The 22,586-nt window shown below is 41.0% G+C and overlaps 1 protein-coding gene across 16 annotated transcripts in view; it reads right to left on the bottom strand.

Moving 5' to 3' along the window:
* LOC144682644 (LIM domain-binding protein 2) overlaps positions 1–22,586 on the bottom strand; it is a 607,375-nt gene that overhangs the window by 61,867 nt on the left and 522,922 nt on the right. For 9 of the 16 annotated variants that reach the window (XM_078545239.1, XM_078545206.1, XM_078545231.1 and 6 more), the window contains 2 exons: positions 16,858–16,941; positions 15,109–15,204 (listed from right to left, as the gene is read on the bottom strand). In XM_078545239.1, the coding sequence (XP_078401365.1) occupies positions 15,109–15,204; positions 16,858–16,941 (180 nt within the window). The remainder of the gene's footprint in view (positions 1–15,108; positions 15,205–16,857; positions 16,942–22,586) is intronic. The other 7 variants (XM_078545304.1, XM_078545294.1, XM_078545256.1 and 4 more) reach the window with 1 other exon arrangement.

Here is a 22,586-nt window from a genome sequence, read left to right on the forward strand (position 1 = left end):
CTGAACAAGGGGCATACACACAACTTGGTCTCAATGCCACTTTGAAACTAGCAGTTAGGATATATGTGATTACAACCTCAGTTGACAATCCAGTTGTCAATCCCTTTCAGCCAAAGTTAGTAATTTGAACCAAAACTAGAATGAACTGAATCCAATGATGAATAAAATAGACATTTAGAAATGACAGGAAATTAGGAAAGGGGAAGGAAAGGATCAGAAGCCAAAGGAAATTAGATAAAGATGCTAGGAAGGATTGAAGACAGATGGAACAGTGCGATGGTGCTCTTCCCAGAGTAGGCAAGTTACCAAAGCTGAAAAGCAACTTGAACTTGAGCAAGTTGTCAAGTGGAATTTTTCAGCACTGATGCAGGAGCAGTGGGTGTGCTTTTTCAGTGGTAATGCTGCACATTACATTTTTGTTGTAATGATAGAATGTGAAGAAGTTTTAGAAGCCAAGCTTTTCAAAATATAATCGCTGTTCCTAAGTTATACATGTATCTTCAACAAACCGGGCACTGCTTTCAGGCACAGGAACAGTTAAAATGCACAACAAATTATTATGGTTAGAAGAAAGGTGTTCATGCAAGTCAAGTGTAGAGCACAGAATGTTTCTCACAGGGAGTACCCTGCAACAGGAGCCTTTGTATATTTTAAGAGAAGAATGATTAACCATTTGAAGAATATGTAGATTTAAGACTATAATTTCTTCTCCCTTGGGAAGTCCTTAAATCTTTAGATAACCCGAAGTACTTGCAGACACACAGGTAAAGCACCCTATGGTGATGATCTTGGCTACCTTATAATCCTATATTTCAGCAGGAATGAGATGGTAGTGGGACTAAAATTGCTTAAAAAATCCACCATCTTTCTACCCACTGCCATTTTGTATCAAGTTACAAAATGTTGGCCTTCACATCTGTCAGAAATAGCTGTTTTTTTTTACTGTATGCTAATTGGTGTCATGTTATATAGATAGAACTGTGATGTTATTTTCATCTGTCAATGTACTGCTTGAAACCCGCCCACTGAAACTACACAGAATGGGGTCAAACGAGCAGTCATTAAAAGGGTTTCTAATTTATTTAAGATTGTGGAAGGTATTTGGGACCAGGATGAGCAATGAATGTGTCTATGCCTCCATAAAAATATTCCTGACTGTTTCCTTACTTTTCTCCACTCCTCTCTTAAGTAACTTGGGCCTCAACCTTTAAAGGTACTCGGCCAGTTTGGCTCCATCAAAAGACTGCTGGATTTCCCACTCAACTCTGATCAGCTAATGGCAAATCAGTGCAGGAAATGCGTGTGCAGTGTGCTTGTTAACTGTAAATGGTGCTTGGTCTTCAAAACGTTTCATGCCTTCCATTGGCAGTATTGGCCGAGAGTCCTGGTCACTCGACTCACTGCCCACCTGATTCTGTAACATCTGCACATCAAAATTACACCTCTTGAGCGCACCACTATAACTGGGCAAAAACACACTGCAAATATTTTAACAAATATATAAAAATTGGCTTTGGATCTGGCTTACATGCATCCAATTCATAATTTTACAGTGAAATTTATCGAGATAACCACCAGTTTCCTGGGTTTACTGGCATTATGCCAGTTACTTTCCTGCAAAAGGACTGGTAGGGTTCATCAGTGCAACTGAACTCTGATAATTTTAATAATACAATAGTGAGGAACCGGATGTCCACCCTCTATTAACTATTATGTTTTTAAAAACAAAATAAAACACATCCCTGACACTACTTTTCTGTATTGCAGGAAGCTAATTTCTTACAGTGATAATGTAATGTTTGCCTGGGTATTAACACTTTGAATACAGAAATTATTTTACAGCTTCCAAAACACAGGGAACATGCTTTTTATCCAAGTTACTCATGTGAAATCTCAAATTTGAATGTTGATTAGCAAGTAGAATGCCTGCTACAACTTGTTTCCTTGCACTATTTTCTGACTGATCTACCAGTGCAAAATATTTTCTCTGCAATGGAAAATCTCATAATCCTCAAGTGAGTGTTGGGAACTTAAGGAAATGCAGAACTAGAAAAGGCCATTTAGCTCATTGAATCCACTCATTCCAAACATATAGTTTGTGCTTCACACCATCTTGAGTTCTGCCTAATTTATTTACCTAATCCCCCAAGGCAGGTGAATATAACCACAGATAAAATTTCTACACTACAGGATCAACAAGCATCACGATTAGAATATCTTCCCTCCAAGATCAAGTGGAATACTTTCCTACTAAAAGCAATACTGTACTGATAGCCTTTAAACAGGAAGCTAGGTGAATTTCCTGATTCCCCAAAGCCTGTCCACCATCAACAAAGCACAAGTCAGGAGTCTTATGGAATACATTCCACTTGCCTGGATGAGTACAGCTCTAACAAAGCAGCCCACTTGATTGGCACCCCATCCACCATTTGCTCCCTCCACCACCAACGCAGAGTGGCAGCAGTGTGTCAAGATGCACTGCAGCAAGTCACCAAGGCTCCTTCGATGGCACCTTCCAGACCCGTGACCTCCGCCACCTAGAAGGACAAGGGCACCAGATGCATGGGAACACCACCGCCTGCAAGTTCTCCTCCAAGCCACACACCATCCAGACTTGGAACTATATCACTGTTCCTTCATTGTTGCTGGGTCAAAATCCTGGAACTCCCTCTCTAACAGCACTGTGGATGCGCCTACAGCACATGGACTGCAGTGATTTAAGAAGGCAGCTTACCACCACCTTCTCAAGGGCAATTAGAGATGGGCAATAAATGCTGGCCTAGCCAGTGATGCCTACATCCCATGAAAGAATAAAAAACATCACATTTAAAACAGGAGGAAGAAATGTGTAAAGATAAAATTCACAAATATAATGGAACACTGCTATTGCAGCTCTGGAAGTGTGGTGGAATGCATCGGATCAGAGTCACAAAGATTTTTGGTGTTGGACGTCATGCAGCATGAAATTACCTTGGGGAAATTAAAGAAATATAGTAAGATCTAGAGTACATGCAAAATGGAGAGTGTGTAATGTATAACAAGCACTCCACATTGCTGTTGATCTTGAGTAGAGGTATTCTCAGTGTGTCCTTATTCACTCTTCCAAGAAAGAGTTTTAGACACCAAAATAATGTTATGCTTTTTTAATCAGTATGTTATATTACAAAAGTATAATAATTTTCATAATATTTTTCTGGTTTATTGTAAAGTAGGTTTATGGGTATGAGTATAGTTTGGTCTGTCTGTGTGATTTAATTACATTTGGAGCCAGGTAGGCTGCAAGTTTGGAATTATCAAAAGAAGCTAGGTGTAGAAATGTGCTTGAAATGCTAAAGAGTAAACGTGGATGCTGGCTTAGCATGTAAGGTGTGAAGAGAATTTGCATTTTTAGATAAGTGAAGTGATTGTCTGGATTTCAAAGGGATGTTAGTCTGTTTACAACTACTCAAATAAGCAAGGCTAAGGAGTGTGTTTATTTTCCCCAAAGGTTACTGACAATATTGGCAACATGAAAGTTTTTATATTATGGGAAAGGTAACATTCCAAAGACATAAGGAACAACAGAATTTACTTATTAAAGTGAGTGAAACATATATAAAGGAGAATGAAATGCTATATGAGGAGAGGGCCATGTAAGATCTAACGGGAGTGTATGAAACAGCCTTGAAGAAGCCTCCAGCCATTTGTGCAAAAATTGGCTTTGTCCAGTAACTGAAGTTGGAGAAAGCCAGTTGGAATTCCGCTGTCAAGTGGGTACTGTGTTAACTTGCTGGTTTTCTTTTAAATCTAAAATCCATTTTGGACTGTTGCCTTAAAGCAGGTGTGTAACTGGGAGTCAGGTTAATTAGGAATTTTAGGATTTGTTATAACAGTAAGCAATTTAGTCTTATGCATGTGCTTGAAATCTTTTATTTTGTTAATGAATGTTTTAATTTAATTTTAAAATCTTTAAAGGTCTTGGTGGACTCGTTACTTCTGAATTCAGTGCACACATCTTCTCATAAAAAATACAAATTGCAAAACTGTTGTGATAGCACAACCAAATTTCCCTTGTGGATTTGGACGCCTGGCACACATCATCTGCCACGTCACAACTGTTATTAAATATGGATGTTTTCTGGTAATGCTGTGTGTTTAGCTACCCCTTGCATGCTGCAAATTTCCTGCAATGTTTACAAAGTTGAACCAAGAAATATGCATGAACAAACACAAACCAATCATGTTTTTTTACTGTCATTAAAATAGAGACCATGGGTGGAATTTTAACTGCGGCGTGGTGTTCCCAATGATGGAACAGGAAGTGGGCATGATTTCCACTTTCTTGCTTTTTGTTGGTTCCAGTGCAATTCCAATTAAAATTTAAAGTACCAGTGGTGTACATGGGAGACACATGAAATCACACGATGGGGAAAGCGTTTCAGTGGTGAAACTCACTGTCAGTTTACAATGCAGCAGGTACACACAGTGTATAAAAGACCCTCCTGGTCAAACAGCGAGGCCTACCGTTAGAGGTGTTGATCCTTTGGACGGGGATGAGGAAATGCTGGGCATGTTCAGTCTTTCAGGTATCTAGGTGTTGTGGGAGACCAGGTGGGCAGCTCTGGTGAGCAAAGAGTTTCTCGAACAGCTGGAAGGATCCTAAGTTTGGAGGACATTTTAACACAAATACTCACCCCCATTGCTAGGGGTCTCTATTGGCTTTTATTGTGAACAACAATAGGAGTTTTGGGACAAGCAGGTTAGCAAGCAGGACTTGTGCTTCCAGCCCTGCTCCTGCCAACACACTGGGGGATAATTAAAAGATTTGGATGGGCAGATTAAGGTGTGAGGAGCCAGGAAACTAACTGCCACATCAGTACATGTCTTGGGCAAATCCTAACTCCCCATACCTTTCACAGTTTTCATCTTTGTAATGAGGTCTAGGTCAGCTTTCAGTAATGTGTCCAGCATATAAACTGAAAACCGTGTCTGTAATTGCTTTCAGCTATTGGTCTTAGCTTACGCCTTCATAAAATCTCAAGCTGGTCTTTATAAATGATGTAACGTCACATTAGATCTTGTTTCAAGTATAAATATCAGCCAAATTTAATTTTACAAAAGACGAACAAGTACATATGAAAGTCATATAATGTGCATATATTTACAATTGACAATCTTCCACCTAACTCAAGGAGGCAAAATAATAAGGAAGGCAACTCTTAGATCCAAGCCAATCCTTTGAAAGTAGTTTTTAAATATGCATAATGCTGTCCTCCCTCTCACAGGATTTTCCAAACCGTCCCCCTGACAAAAATAGGATAGTCTTTTTTTATATATCCCAGAAATTATTACCAAGACTTCTTGGATTTTAAATATTTGACCTTCCAAATTCTAAAAAGGAACTATCAGTCAAATACAAACAGAACCAATCATGCAGCACCGTTTAAAGTTGAAATATATTTCTCTCTAGCCTGTAACTGACAAAACTTGTAACGTTTTGTTCAAGTAAACTTGGTGCAGGAATCTGCAGTCATCTTTTAAACTGCTTATGATCTGTGACTGGCTTCAAGGAGAATTAGAAAAAAAAATCTTAATTTTGTTACAGTTCCAGTAGCCTTTTTAATAGCTTCTCTTTGAATTTTTATCTCCAATGGTGGCTTTTCCTCAGACTTCCACCTTTCTTTGCAAAAACTGACACAAAATATTTATTAGGTATCTCCCTCTACAATTACAGGTCTGCTAAGTTGGGTGGGAGTGCATTGAAAACTGAACATTTAGGCTGAAACCCAGATGTACTGGATCCAGGCACTGTTTGGAGCTGAATCTCTGTCACCGAACACGAGTCCCAATGTCAGAAGAGGGCACGCCTGGTTATGGTGATTCCATGTGTGGAGTTTCAATACCTAGGTTCAGCAACCACTGGGGAGTCAATAGGCCTGATAAAATACGGAGTGCCAGTCTCCTGCTGTGGGGCTGAAAAACAGCCAGCATAGGCAAAGATGAAGACCCCTTACAAGGGGGTCACAGGGTATTTTTAAAGTTGTAAAACTGAGTGGCTGACCAGCATTGCTTCTGCTCCCCGAATATTTCTGACAATTGTCCAAACCATGCACATTGTAGGCTGAGTCTGACATTAACTGAAATGAGGGCACCTCCTTTAATTTCCATATGGGACAGATTAATCGTGGAAGTTCCCAATAGGCTGATTCTGACACTTACATTGGAACCAAAGGCCCAGTGATTGCAGGCAGTTTCCAAGGACACTGGAGTCAGGCCCAGTGATTACAGGCCTGCTTTACAGTCAATGAATCACACTTGAAAAACAAACCTGGTTGCAACAAATGTTCAGCACTTTGAAACCATCTTGCCTTTGGCCCTCTATTCGTCATGACATTTCTGAGTTATCAATCAGCTCAATCCCACACTCACCTCTACCGTAGTTGTCCTTGTTCACAGTAAAACCATTACATCGCTTATCTTGATCATTCTCCTGGTACAGCTCTCATCACTCCTCCCTTAAATCCCTAAAGGGATGCAGACTTTGAATGTTTATGCCAGCCAGATTTGGCGGGACCACATAAAACCGTTTCGGGTCTGGCATTCCTCTGCCAAATGGTTGACTTTTCCTGTAACATGCTGGAAATCAAAGATGACCTCTAGCTTCCCTCCTCCACTACCAGCTGTCTTCTGAACTCCCCTCACCCCGTCTCCTCCACTGACACTCTAACATGTGCTAGGACCTCATGGACTTTTGACATGAAGATTGACATGAGACCGTCCATTCAGCTGCCTTTGCTGCTTCCTTCCCCTAACCCATCAAACCAAATTTCCCACCACGTTTCCCTACACCTGAACTTGCATCTTTTTCAGGTTTCTCTATTTCCCCTCATGCCCTATCTAACCTCATCTTGTCCAGAAGACCCACCTCCTGCTCCCTTAACCCGATGCCCACTAAACTGCTGACCACTCACCTTCCCCTCCTTACTCCTATAGAAGCTGATGTTGTTAACGGCTCCTTCTCCTGAAGTACTATTCAGGTATGAATCTACTATCATCACCCACTCCTCAAAAGCAAAACCTGACCCCAATGTCCTTCGAAACTTCCATCCCATCTCCAACCTTCCACTCCTCTCCAAAGTTCTTGAACTTGTTGTCACCTCCCAAATCAGTTCCCTTGAACCCCTCCATTCAGGTTTCTGTCCCTGCCACAGCATCAAATGGCTCTTACCAATGTCACAAATGACATCCAAGGTGATTGTGATCATGGTAAACTATCCTTCCCCTTCCAGTCTACATCCTTTTACATGGTTGACCACGCCATCCTCCTCCAAAATCTCTCCTTCATAGAACAACTGATTCCTGTTCTCACCTGGCGCTATTCTTATCTAACCGGCAGTAGCCTGAGAATCACTTGCAATAACTTCTCTTCCTGCTCCTGCATCATTACCTCTGCTGTCCACCAAGGATTTGTCTACAACAAATATACATTCCTCTAAGACACAAAACCCAACAGGAAAGGTGAATCAACCGTGATTTACAAAAGAAGTTAAAGATTGCTTTGGATCAAAGCAAGTGTCTTATAAGGTTGCCAGAAAAAGTGGTAAGCCCGAGGATTGGGAGCAATTTAGAATCCAGCAAAGGACCAAGAAACTGATAAAGAAAGGAAAAAGAGAATATGAATTCAAGTTAGCGAGGAACAAAAAGGTGGACTGTAAAAGCTTCTTTAGGTATGTGAAAAGGGAAAGATTAGCAAGGACAAATGTGGGTCCATTACAGACGGAGACAGGAAAATTTATAATGGAGAATAGGGAAATGGTGGAGAGGCTAAACAATTACTTTGTGTCTGTCTTCACAGAAGAAGATACAAAAAATTTCCCAAAAATGCTAGGGAATCAAGGGACTTGTGAAAATAAGGAACTGAAAGAAATTAGTATTAATAAAGAGATAGTCCTTGAAAAATTAATTGGATTAAAGGTTGATAAATCCCCAGCTGGATCTGATGAGCTACATCCCAGAGCGCTGAAGGAGGTGGCTATGGAGACAATTGATGCATTGGTGGTTATCTTTCAAAATTCCACAGATTCTGGAAAGGTTCTTGCAGACTGGAAAGTAGCAAATGTAACCTACTATTTCAGAAGGGAGGGAGAGAAAAAAATTGAGATTATAGACCTGTTAGTTTGGCGTCGGTGGCAGGGAAAATGTTAGAATCTATTACAAAGGATGTGATAACTGGAAACTTGGAAAATAATGATATGATTGGGCAGAGTCAACATGGATTTATGAAAGGGTAATCATGTTTGACAAACCTGTTGGAGTTTTTCAAGGATGTTACTTGTGCATAGATAAAGGAGAACCAGTTGAGGATGCTACTTGTAGTATAGATAAAGGAGAACCAGTGGATGTGGTGTATTTGGATTTTCAGAAAGCTTTTGATAAGGTCCCACACAGGAGGTTAGTAAGCAAAATTAGATCACACAGGATTGGGGTAATATATTGATGTGGATTGAGAATTAGTTAACAGACAGAAAACAGAGAGTAGGAATAAATGGGTCATTGACAGGCTGTACCAGAAGGATCAGTGCTGGGGCCACGTCTTTTTTTAAATTCATTTATGGGATGTGGGCGTCACTCGTTAGGCCAGCATTTATTACCCATCCCTAATTGCCTTTGTTGAGAGGGAATTTAAAAGTCAACCACATTGCTGTGGGTCTGGAGTCACATGTAGGCCACACCAGATAAGGACAGCAGATATCCTTCATTAAAGGGGATTAGTGAACCAGATGAGTTTTTATAACAATGGTTTCATGGCCATCATTAGATTTTTAATTTCAGATTTTTATTTGAACTTATTTGAAGTTTATTGAATTCAAATTCCACCACCTGCCATGGCAGGATTTGAACCCAGGTCACCAGAGCATTACCCTGGGTCTCTGAGCTACTAATCCAATGACAATACTGCTACGCCATCACCTCCCTGGCAACCTATACAAATGACACGGATGTGGAGACCAAATGTATTATTTACAAATTTGTTGATGACACAGTTGGGAATTTAAATTGTAAGGAAGATGCAAGGAGGCTTCAAGGGGAGTTGGACAGGCTAAGTGAATGGGCAAGAACATGGTAGATGGAATATTTACATGGATATGTGTGAAGTTATCCACTTTGGTATAAAAACAGAAAGGCAGATTATTTCTTAAATGGTGAGAGGTTGGGAAGTGTTAATGTCCAAAGGGACCTGGGTGTCCTTATTCATAGTCACCAGAAGCTAGCAGGCAGGTGCAGCCAGCAATTAGGAAGGCAAATGGTATGTTGGCCTTCATCACAAGGGGATTTGAGTACAGGAGAAAATATGTCTTGCTGCAATTGTAAAGAGCTTTGGTGAGAGTGCACCTGGAGTTTTGTGCACAGTTTTGGTCTGATCTAAGGAAGGACATGCTTGTCACAGAAGGAGTGCAACGGAGGTTCACCAGACTAATCCCTGGGATGGTAGGATTGTCTTATGAGGAGAGACTGAGGAAACTGGACCTGTATTATCTAGAGTTTTGAAGAATATGAGAGATCATCTCACTGAAACTTACAAAATTCTTACAGATAGAATGTTCCCCTGGCTGGTGAATCTAGAACCTAGGGACACTGTCTCAGAGTAAAGGGTAGGCCATTTAAGACTGGGGTGAAGGGAGTGGTGAATCTTTGGAATTCTCTACCTCAGAGAGCTGTGGAAGCTCAATATTGAGCATATTCAAGACAGAAATCTATAGATTTCTGGATATTAATGACATCAAGGGATTTGGAGATAGCACAGGAAAGTGGTGTTGAGGTGGATGACCAGCTATGATCTAATTGAATGGCGGAGCAGGGTCGACAGGCTGAATTCCTACTCCTGCTCCTATGTTCCATAGGATCTATTGTTGGTCCCCTCATATTTCTCATCCATGATGCTCCACGGTGAGACTATCTTAAAACAAATCATGTTCCATATGAAGGGCCATGAAGGCTCGAAACGTTAATTGATTTCTTCTCCGCCGATGCTGCCAGACCTGCTGAGTTTTTCCAGGTAATTCTGTTTTTGTTTTTATGTTCCATATGTACCCCGGCAACATCCAGCTCTACCCCACTCTATCCTTTCCCACCATCTGTGAATTATTATGTTGCTTGGCTAGCATTCAGTACTGGATAAGCAGAAATATCCTCTAACTAAATAGTGGGATGACCAAAACAATTCATTGTCTTAGTCTCTTCCATAAACTTTGTTCTCTAGCCACTGATTCCATCACTCTCCCTGTAAGGTGTCTCCAGAGGCTGAAACAGGTCTTTCACAATGTTTTGGCCAGGATTTTCATTGGTCAGGCGGGCTCGGTCGCGGAGCCGTCCGCCATCTGCAATTGGCTCGGCACCACAATTTCACGCAGGCGGGCCAATTAAGGCCCACCCAGTGTGGATCACGAGCAGTAGCGCTGAGCGCTACCTGTGCAGGCAGGAGGAGGAGGGAGTATCGGGTCCAGCGCTCTTTCGCACGCATCTCCCGGAGGCATGGAGCTGCCTCAGAGAGATTGAAGTGCTTTTCAAAAAAATAAATAGAGTCATAAAGGTCTACAGCACAGAAAAAGGCCCTTCGGCCCATTGAGTCTGCGCTGGTCAAACAAGTTCCTAACTATTCTAATCCCATTTTCTAGCACTAGGCCCATAGCCTTGCATGCCATGGCATCGCAAGTGCACATCCAAATACTTCTTAAATGTTATGAGGGTTTCTGCCTCTACCACCCTTTCAGGCAGCGAGTTCCAGATTCTCACCACCCTCTGGGTGAAAAAATTCTTCCTCACATCCCCTCTAAACCTCCTGCCCCTTACCTTCAGTCTATGCCCCCTGGTTATTGATCCCTCCACCAAGGGGAAAAGTTCCTTCCTGTCTACCCTATCTATGCCCCTCATAATTTTATACACCTCAATCATGTCCCCCCTCAATCTCCTCTGCTCCAGCGAAAATAACCCCAGTCTATCCAATCTCTCCTTACAACTAAAACTGTCCAGCCCAGGCAACATCCTGGTAAATCTCCTCAGCAATCTCTCTAGTGCAATCACATCCCTCCTATAATGTGGATTCCAGAACTGCACGCAATACTCTAGCTGTGGCCTAACCAGTGTTTTATACAGTTCCAGCATAACCTCCCTGCTCTTATATTCTATGTGTCGGCTAATAAAGGCAAGTATCCCATATGCCTTCTTAACCACCTTATCTACCTGTCCTCCTACCTTAACGGACCGGTGGACATGTACACCAAGGTCCCTCTGATCCTCAGTACTTCCCAGGGTCCTACCATTAAAATATTAAAAATTTAATGAAACATGTGCCCTCATGTGGCTGTATCATGAGATGGGACGTGTTTTTATTTTTCAAAGAAACATTTTATTTAATTTGTAAAAGCTTTAGGAAACCTCATCCCGCTCATGGATGAGGTTTCCTAAAAAACACAAAGGCTGCTTGGCCTTTTTGCCTGCCTGCCAACCGTAAGGTTGGACATGCAGCATAAAGTTAAGGTTAATTACCTAGTTAATGGCCTTAATAGGCCTTTCAATATCGGTGAGCGCGCAGCCGAACGAAATATCGCGAGACAGCGCGATGACATCATGACTCGTGCCCAATGTCATCGCGCATCATTTTACGTTCTGGCTTGTCGGGCCTGCCCCTGCACACCGAATGTAAAATTCTGCCCTTTGTGTCCTAATTGACGAAGGTGAACTTCCCATCACATATCTGCTCCTTCACCAAGAACGCTTACTTTCACCTCCGTAACACTGCCCATCTCTGACCTTGTTGCAGATCATTCACTGCTGAAATGCTTGTCCATGAGTTTAACTGTAGGCTTGATTACTTTAATGCCTTCCTGGCTGGCCTCCCTTTTTCCACCCTCCCTCAGGTTGAACTCATCCAAAACTATGCTGCCTGTATCCTAACTTGCACCAAGTCCTGTTCACTCATCACCTATGTGCTCGCTGTCTTACAATGACTCCCAGTCTGGCAGCGCCTCAATTTTCAAATTCTTATCCTTGCTTTCAAATCCTGCTCATCTATGTAATCCCCTCAAGCCCTATAACCCTCTGAGATCTCTGTTCCCCTAATTCTTCTGCATCCCCAATTTTAATTGTTCCACCATTGACAGTCATGTCTAAGCTGCCAAGGTCCTAAGCTCTAGAATTCCCACCCTAAGTCTCTCCACCTCTCTTTCCTCTTTCAAGATGATCCTTAAAATCTACTTCTTTAACCAAGTTTTTGATTACCAATCTTAAAACCTCACGTGGCTCTGTGTCAAATTTTACTTGATAGCATTCTTGCGAAGTGCCTTTAATAGGTTAAAATACTATATGCTTTTTAAAAATTCATTTATAGGATGTGTGTGTCACTGGCTAGGCCAGCATTTATTGTCCACACCTAATTGCTGTTGAGAAGGTGTCGGTGAGCTGCCTTTTTAAACCGCTGCAGTTGTCATGTATTTAGATAACAGCAAATGCAGTTGCTGTTATCTAAATATATGACAACATAACTTAGAGGTGTAACTATAATATCCCTTTGTGATCTGAAGTGGTTATTCAAGTCTATCATGTGTGCATCTTTGATCTCTTTAAGAATGGACTACGAAAACACTCACTGAGACGAAGCCAATACTTCAGTGTGTGTGAAGATGCAGAACGACAGCTATCAGGCAAATAAAAGCAGCACATTCTGGAAGTACACAGCAGAATATTTGGGCAATTCTGAAATGTTACCACTTCTTCTCTCTCCACAGATGCAGTCAAACCTGCTTTTTCCATCATTTTCTGTTTTTATTTCAGAATTTCAGCATCTAAGATATTCCGCATTTGTATCAGTTACCAAGCTCAATTAGTTTAATTGGTACAACATGCCATCGTGTAACAATATAAAATTAAGAACATGTAACATAACAGTTCCCCATATTGGTGAGTCAATTTGCTCAATAAATGAAATAACTATTCTCCTACATTCTGATCTTCTCACAGCTTTTGCTCAGTCTAGCTTCCCTTGTAGCAATCATTTTAAAATCTGACTACCTGTGTCTCTGTCTCCACATTTTATCTTCTGTCCATAGCCAGAAAGGTTTCACAGTCTTCCTAGCATAATGGTGTGAGAGTTTATGAATTGTTGAGATGGGGTAATCAATGAAGAAGAAACAGAAAAGCTGGATAGTTAATATATTAAACACTTAACATCTTATGTGTCTCTTCTTCACTTGTGTGAATATACATTGCATTGAAAAAATATTTTAAATTAACTCTATTTCTTCTGAATCATTTCTGAAGAAACAAATGGTCAAAAAATCCTGAAAAGCAACAAGGTTCAAGATAGCTACTGTTTCCTACCCATAGATAGTATTGAGTGCATGAAGTAAACTCATCAATGGTACTCAAAGAGTTAAGTTATTTGAGTAGCATGATAATGTTTGTGAAGAAACAATCATGCTAATCTATAGTGGTATAATAGAACACCATCCTTTAAAACACTAAATGTAGTAATGTTACCATTTTAAATAATTGTGCAATATACTTGCCGAACAATATTTATTTCGTAGTTACTCAGAACTTGAACAATCTAGACTGGAATCATTATTGCCAGGTTTTAGATAGACTCAAATAGAAGTGTGCTGTCTACACCAAGTCTCTGAGGTTAGTTAATTTGTTTAGCTTCAGGTCCATAGTTGAATGAATGGAGTGGTAGAATGAATGGTAGAAATGGAAAACTGCAAAAGAGAAATTAAAAGGGAAATAAATGAGTGTCAGAATCCAAGGGCCAACATTTTGGAAGGAGTCAGAAAGCATCTCAATCTATTAGCTGCCTTTGGTAAGGTTGAAGGGCAAGGCACGAAGAAGCGACAGGCAAAAATGAAGGAAAGGTAATTCAAGTTGCAGACATGAACATGCAGGCAAATGACAGAGTAGACCAAATACCTCCTTGAAGTGGAGGTGACTGCAAGGATTATGATTAGCTGTCCACAGCATCATCCCCATAGTTCTGCATTGCAGCATTCCTGCAAGGAGGTGGAGCCAAGCTTCAGGCCAAGCTGACTATTACTGTAGCTGGAGCCACGAGCCCTATGCTGAATGACAGCTGGAGGTGCTCCTACCAAAATGTCACATGGAAACAGCTACAAGCTCCCCCTTGAACCCGTTCTGTCAATTTCTAGCTAAACTCTATCTACATGTCTTGGTTCTATATCTCTTAATTGCTTTGCCTAAATCTACGAATATCAGTTTTGAAATTTTTAATTTTTCAATTGACCAAGCCTCACTAACTTTTTGGCAGAAGAGAGCCGCAGATTTCCAATACCCTTTGTGCAATAAGTGCTTCCTGACATCAAGCCTGATGTCACTGCCTAACTCTAATTTTAAGGTTATGCTCCTTCGTTCCTGGACCAGTCCACCCCCAACCAGAGGAAATAGTTTCTATCCAACCTAACAATTCCTTTAATGATTTTAAACACCTCAATTAGATCACCTGTTAAACTTCTAAGAATACAACCTAGTCTTGTTACTTGTCTCACAACTTAACCCTTCTAGCCTCAGAACTATTCTGGTGAACCTGCATGGCACACCCACTAAGGCAAATATATCCTTCCTGAGGTACACTGTTCAGAACTGAACCTGATGCTCCAGATGCGGTTTAACTAGAGTTTTATACAACTGTTGCATAACTTCTATCCCTTTGTGTTCCAGACACAGCTGTTTATCTGCCTCTCTGCTGACGCAAGCCCAGTGCAGACAGTTTTCCGCTGTGATTAACAAGTAGTGTGCCAGGGCCTGCAGGTGTGGTTGGTGGCATTTTAGCAGGTGTGGCCAACCCGGGTGTGCTGGCTGCAGATCACCCCAGCATGCCTCCTTTTTATGTAGTGCCACTGAAAGCATGACACATTGAGTGTCATACTTCTGAGAATGGTTATTTGGCATTCAGGTAGCTGAATGATGCCAATGGGTCCACTATCCCAGCTTCCTTTAGGAAGCAGGGCCTCCACATGCACTAATTACCTATCAAAGTAAATTATGTTCACAATTTGTCTGCAGATGCAGGTGTCAGAACCCTGACAGGTGGGCACAAAGCACCCTCTTGTGCAGCCTGACCTGCCTGGCATCCCTCTGTAGATCCTCTTCTTCTTTTTCCAAACACCTCAGATAGGGGAATTCCCATTGAGAAACCCATTGGTTGCAGTAATGGTGCTGGGGGGCAAAAAAAATTGAACAATTGGCACAAAGGCTCATGAGAAGTGCCACAGAAAAAAATACCGAAATGGTCAAAAAATGACTTACATATTAAAGATTTAAGTTACTTACCTGTGCCCCTTGGGTGAGCTACCATCGCAGATGATTCCCTAGCAATGTCAGACTCTGATTTCACATTAACATTCAATTCAAGCTGACACCAATTTGAGATGGGAACTTCCTACATAGCTGCTTCCTTCACTCTTGGAAACCACACTATGGCATAAGGTTGGTGGATTTCCGGTGGGAGGGAACATATTTTCCACAACTGTCTTCTTGATTTAATGCCACTACTATGGGTGGTCAACACTGTAAAATCAAGACTACTGTTTCCAGCCTATGGTAGAGAATCTGGTCTGACTTATCCTCAAGGTGGTTTCATTTTTGGGGGAACCGCCCACTACTGCAATGCAATTTGGGCTGAATTAAAGATGCAGGGCAGGTTGCTGGTGTACATGGTGCAGAAGGAGCCTGCTACTGCTAGGCAGTGACAACTGGCAGGGCTGTAATGGAACATCTCCTGCAGCGGCAGGAGGAGGAGGAGCTGCTGTTAAAGGAGGCAGGAGTGTATGGAAAAAAATCCTAACAGGCTCAGTATGAGGCTGCAACAATTTTGTTTGGAGTCTTAGGGTGAGAAGGGAGGGAGACTTGGCTACTTTCAGGCAGAGCCATCAGGTGTCTTCCTGCTGCCACCCCTGTATTGAACTTACCTGGGGTCGGCAATACCATGGCAGCAAGACAAGAAAATTAGCTGTTTTCCCTACCCTTACCATCTGCTCCCCAACTGTAAAGGGTCAGGCAGTTGATTTTCCTGCTTGGGTGGGCAAAAAGGAAAATTTCAGCCCTGTTTTCAGGGACCAGGATCCACCAGCAGGTCCTCCTGCTCCATTCTTCCTCTCCTCAACTGATTTCAGATAGTACAGCTAAGAAAATCCAGCCCTCTATTCTCACCTCTTCAAAAAAAAGCATATTTATATTATGTTTTCCTATTCATCTTATTCAATTAAAGGTCCTATTTCATTTACAGCTATTGTTCTAAAAGTCATAATTTAATGTTCAGATTCATTATAGACAATGAAATCACAACTTAGCTGATAAACAATATTCATAGTGAATTGTCAGATTTGATTTATTAGCACAAATACATACGCTCAACATAAATTGAGTAACAATACTATGTAAAATATAATTGTAAGGTATAAATGTAAACACATAAAAATCCAAATAATTGATTGCTAAAAGTGCAGCACTAACAAGGATATTGCTAATAGTCTATACTTCTTTCAATAATTTCTGTTTTGAAAAAATGACATTCTACGCAATATAAAATTACATTTTAAAGTAGTACAATCGCATTTCGAATGAATGAAAATAATGCAAGTAAATATTGCACTCATTATAAAATTAACATCCATAAGCATGCGTTTCTCTCACACCAATTTATACATACTTCTTGCTGTTAGTTTCATCTTCATTGCATAAATAAGCTGATTACCCACCTTTAGATGTTGTAATCATCTTTCAAATGAAGATTAATAGATGTAGCAACTCAGATTTGACTCTGAAAATGGTTTTTATTTTGGCATTTATCAAATAGTTTACTGATCTTACCCTGAGGTAGTTGAGAGTGAAGTTAGTCAGCCCCATACGAGTGATGTTTTTGGACAGTTGTTCCAGCACCTGAGGATCTTGTGCCTGAAAAGAGCAATAAGTTAGAACATATAGGTTGCTTGCAAGTCAGCAACTGCATGAGCAGTTATTTTTACAGCATACATCAGAAACTAATTTTTAAATGGTATTTAATTGAATCCTGTGAAGGATTTGAGTATTCTTTTTCCTAAAGGACAATTGTAATGCTCCTATTTACACCATGATTTACATTAGCAAAGATTCTCCTAATCTGTATAGCTCAGTGCCACACCAGGTGCTGCATTTATCCATTGATCCTTCAACAGTGTGAATAGAAAGGTCAAATTTGTAAACAGTAGACTTTTATGATTAGCTTAATGCATGCATACTGCTTAATCTAGCCAAAATGAACCTTAGATCAGTCCACCTGAATGGTAGTATTTCTAAAGTCAAGCTTTACAGAAGCCTACTGATTTCACAATGGACTGAAAATTTCAACAACCCCACTGAAAAACCATCACAAAGCGTCATGAGGTTGAAGGAAAGGCCATGAAGCCATAAGGTTGCCCCTCCTCAGGAATAGCTGATGCGTCTCATTGCAAAGTGAGAGCAGAGCCTACATTGTACAAAATTGTCCCACACTCATTTTACTGAATTCGAACATTAATATTTGTAGAATAAGTTAAGATTTGTCAAATAACCTTAAAATGACTTCAAAAAAATAAAGTATTTCATCTCTCATTCAGAATCAGGAAAAATACTCATCCTTTCCACATCATCTTTTCTAAGTAATTGTTGACCACTTGAATGAAAACCTGATCAGTGAGTATTTCTGTTAAGTGAGATTCCAAAAGAAGTTTCAATTTGCAATTCTCTTAAATTAGGTTTACTGGGAAATAGGTATTCACATAGTCACCATGTAACTTGCTGCACGATATTTACTTCAACAATCTATCCCATTTTTAAAAAAAATATTTGATCATGGGATGTGGGAGTCACTAGAAAGGCCAGCATTTATTGTCTGTTGTATTACAAGTCTTGCTGCATGTGAGCACAGACTGCTTCGGTATCTGAGGAGTTGCAAATTATTCTGAACACTGCAATCATCAGTGAACACCCTCACTTCTGAGCTTATGATGGAGAGAAGGTTGTTAATGAAGGAGCTGAAGATAGTTTATTCTGGGACACAGCCCTGAGGAACTGCTGCAACCATGTCCTGGGACTGAGGTTATTGGCGGCCAGCACCAACAACCAACTTCCTTTGTGCTAGATATGATTCCAACCAGTGAAGAATTATCCTCCTGATCCCCACTGACTTCAATTTTGATGCCGTATTTGATCAAATGCTGCCTTGATGTTGAGGGCAGTCACTCTCATCTCGCCTCTGAAATTCAGCTCTTTTGACTATGATTGGACCAAAGCTGTAAATGTGGTCTGAAGCAGGTTACTGGTGAGTAAGTGTCGCTTGATAGAGCTGTCGACAACATATTAGATTAGGAAATAATTAGATTATTTCCCCTGCTTTTATGGACAGGACATATGTGGACAATTTTCCACATTGTCGGGTAGATACCGGTGTTTTGGCTGTTCTGAATTAGCTTGACCAGACGCACAGCTAGTTCTGGAGCAAAGTTCTTCGGCATTGCAACTGGAGGTTGTTGGGTCCATAGCTTTTACTGTGTCCAGTGCCTTTAGCCATTTCTTGATATTACATGGAGAGAATCGAACTGGTTAAAGACTGGAATCAGTGATAGTGTTGATCCAAGAAGGAGGATGAGATATGCGGAGCTCCGCCATCATTGAAGATGGGGATGTCCATAGAGTCTCCTCCTCTTTAGTTGTTTAGTTGTTCACCACTATTTACATAGAAAAACTGCAGAGCTTTGATCTGACAGTATTGTTGAGGGATCCGTTGGCTGAGGGAATGCCTAATTCTGTCTCTAGGATGCTGCTTCCACTGTTTAACATGCACATAGTCCTGTGGTGTACCTTCACCAGGTTTGCACCTCATTTTTACGTACATTTGGTGCTGCTCCTGGCATGCACTTCGGTACTCCTCATTTGAACCAAGGTTCATCCCTTGGCCTCAAGGGCATCAGAGAGTGAGGGATATGCCAGGCCATGAGGTTACAGATTGTGGTGGATTACAGTTTTGCTGCTGCTAATAGTCCACAGCACCTCACAGATGCCTGGTTTTGAATTACTATCTATGCTAAATCTGTATCATTTAGCACTGTGGTAGTGCCACATAACGTAATGAAGGGTGTCGTCAGTGTGAAGACAGGTCCTCATTTTCACAAGGATTGTGTGGTAGTCACTCCTACCAATACTGTCATGGACAAATGCGACTGTGACAGGTAGTTTGGTGAGGACAAGGTCAAGTACATTTTTTCCTCATGTTGCTTCTCTCATAACATGCTGCAGGCCCAGTCTGGCTGGTATGTCCTTCAAGACTCAGCCAGCTTGGTCATTGGTACATTGAAGTCACCCACCCAGAGTACATTCTGTGCCCTTACTCTCTTCAGTGCTTCTTCCAATTGGTGTTCAAACTAGAGGAGTACTGATTCATCAGCTGAGGGAGGACAATGGGTGGTAAGAAGCAGGATTCCTTGCCCATGTTGGCCTGATACCATGGGCTCTGGAGTCAATGTTGAGGACATCCAGGGGCACTCCCGCCCAATGGTACTACCCTGTAAGAAGAGCTGTTCCAACTTTGGCACAAGTCCCCAGATGTTAGCAAGGAGGACTTTGCAGGATTGACTGGAGTGATTTTGTTCTTGGTATTTCTTTTTGTAGCAGTTTCATACAATGGAATGACTTGTTAATGCATTTCTGAAGGCAGTTAAGAGTCAACCATATTGCTGTGTTTCTGGTCAGATCAGTTAAGGATGACAGATTTCCTTCCTTAAAGGACATTAGTGATGGATTTTTATGACAATTGGGTAATTTCATTATCATCATTATTGATAATTAAAAGTATCAAAAGTGTAAAGTTTGGTTGGAAAAATCAGCAAGTTTATAAGTGTGTAAGAAAGTAGAGTATGATGATTACTTCTCTCTGAATTCAGACTGCAGAATAAATGAACACAGATCATTGTTAACAATTAACTGCAGTGTCTTATTGTAAAATGAACTGGGCTTCACATGCACTGCATTAAATTGAGAATTCAGGATAAATGAGCTTGTGGAACCATCCTCAAATCAGAAGAACAAGCGCTGTTTTTCAAAGACTTAATGGAATTGATACAATTCAAGTTTCCTCTGGGCAATATTGCAACTATTACCCCAACAATTCAGTTAGTTCAGTCACCAGTGTGGAAGAGTGTCGACAACCCAGAGGGAAGGAGAGGAAGAAGGAAATCTTCAAGAACATCAAAACGTTCACTAATTCCTACATCTGGTCTTCCACCATACGTTATGCATATGCATACATCCACCCACATTCAGATAAATATTTCATATTCTACTTGCTGAGATTTAAACATCAAAAGTACTGAGTTTATGTTATATTCTGTGAGTAGTGTGCACCTCTCATATCATCAAGAGTGGCCACATTTCCATATATTCATCCATCTTTTGTACAAAATCAGTTGGCAAAATTCTGAAGATAAGAATGAGAAAGAGGAAAGCCGAATAAACGGAAGCTAGCAGTTTAGTGAGGCCACAGACTGTGCTATTTGGTGGTGAGTATCAGAATGATACAAGTCAAGAAATAATGAACATGAAGATGCAGAACATTCTGCCTTTCATCTGTTTACTTAGAGTAATATCAATGTTCATGGCCAGATACTACTACAATAGATCCAGCAGAATCCACTGGGGGTGGGAAGGGTCAGGGCACAGTGAAGGAATCTCCTCTTGATCATGATTCAGTAATTCATTCTGTTTTTCTTTTTGATAGTTGGCTACATGCCTTGATTATGGATGCCTTTTCAAGCTGTGAAACAATATGTTACAGAGAGCACACCAGCTAGTATCCTCTCAGGGAGATGTGATGTGTCAGGCAGATCATTAAATGTTGATGGCAGCAGCATCTGGTTAAAAAGCAAAACTAGAAGTCTCTTTTTCAATGGATTCTGCTATACATCTGCAACAATGTTCAGTAATTACTCTGTGTACCACTTTCCCATGTGGTTTGAAAGCTTGTACTGTTGGGATATAGGCTAGCTAGCTATTTAACTTAGCTGAATTCCAAATTATGACAAAAATTCACACAAATTAAAATTTAGTAAACCGGAAGTTTTTTTTTGGAGCAGCCAAGATGCTTTTTTCACATAACTGTGGTGTAGAGAGATAGGTATAAAAGATGTAACATGAATATGGAGATAAATAGCTGATGTAAAAACATATGGCCCGTAACTTCTGTGCTCCCAGCGTCGGATTTGGGAGGTACCCCAAAGAGGCGCTGGGGAATCCCTCTGGCAAGTTCCCAGGTAAGGTTTTGCACAGCAATTGCCCAGAAGTGCACACTTTCTCTGGACAATTACACTGCACTGGGAACCATCCGAAAATGTGATTTAAATCACAAGCTTCTGATGGTTCTGCCGGGGTTACACCAATAGCTACTCAGAAAAAGTCATAAGAATTAAAGCCTCTTCTAACTAGGTTTTAACTATTGTAAGGACCCAGACGAAAACCATGGGTCTGCCCAGCAACCCCCGCCCCTACCCCACCCCACCCTATCCCCCACTCAAAGGGACTCCCCCACCATCCCCCCGACATCTGACAACCCCACTTCCCCCACAACCACCTCAACCCCAACCTCTGGACCCCCCCACCCAACACCCCCGATCTCCGGACCCACCCACCCCCCGCCCCCGACCCCTGGACCCAATCTCCCCCCACAACCTCCAGACGCAACGCAATTTTCAAGACCAGGTAAATGTGCATTTATTTCTTCTTAATTTCTGCGGGCCAGCCCTTTCCGATGCTAGTCAGAGCTTACGGCCCAAAATGTTTCTCAGATGTGAGAACGTTAAGCTGAGCCAATTTCCCTTTTACTACCAAGTTTGGTGTCACAAAGCATAATATCCCAGGTAAAATGAAAACAGAATGCAGTTAAGTTCTTTGTTGAAATTCAAAATAGTATAATTTCCGACGAACTATAAATCTAAACATTCTAGCAGTCTTTGCAATAAGGTTTTCATTGTTGCAAATATGTAATAAAATTCACCAGTGTTATTCTTGAGTAGCAATCTTTGCTGTTGGAATGCTAATTGTTTATTTGTTTGACTCAAGTCATGGAGGTTCTTTCTGCTTCTTTGGCAGGTCCACTGTTCTAAGTCTTAGTGCAGAGGTGGGACTTTGCAGGATGTCAAAGGAGTCAGCAAATGTTGCCTGCAAATAGCAGCAACTAAAGCCAACGATGCTTAAGAGTGAACTGTAGTAATAAATACATCTGGCTTTTAAAAGTAAACAACACTTTTTCTTGGTTCAGATGCCTTTTGAACAAAATGTGCAAATATAAAATTTAAAATCACTCTCATTCTTATTTAATTCTGACAGTCAGGAGGAAAAGAGAAAACGAATTAGATTTTTTATATTTCCGCGTACATCTTCAGGTTACCGAGACATTTAGAGCACTTCCCAGCCAATAAGTGACATTTTGAAGTGCAGCCAATTAGGGCACAGGAAATCCCAGGTAAATGCTGGCCAGAGACTGTCTCAGTTCACCATCTAATTCAGAAAGTTGCACAATGTAGCAATCAAAT

This window comes from Cetorhinus maximus, chromosome 1 (assembly GCF_964194155.1).
Source record: "Cetorhinus maximus chromosome 1, sCetMax3.hap1.1, whole genome shotgun sequence".
Lineage (NCBI taxonomy): Eukaryota > Metazoa > Chordata > Chondrichthyes > Lamniformes > Cetorhinidae > Cetorhinus > Cetorhinus maximus.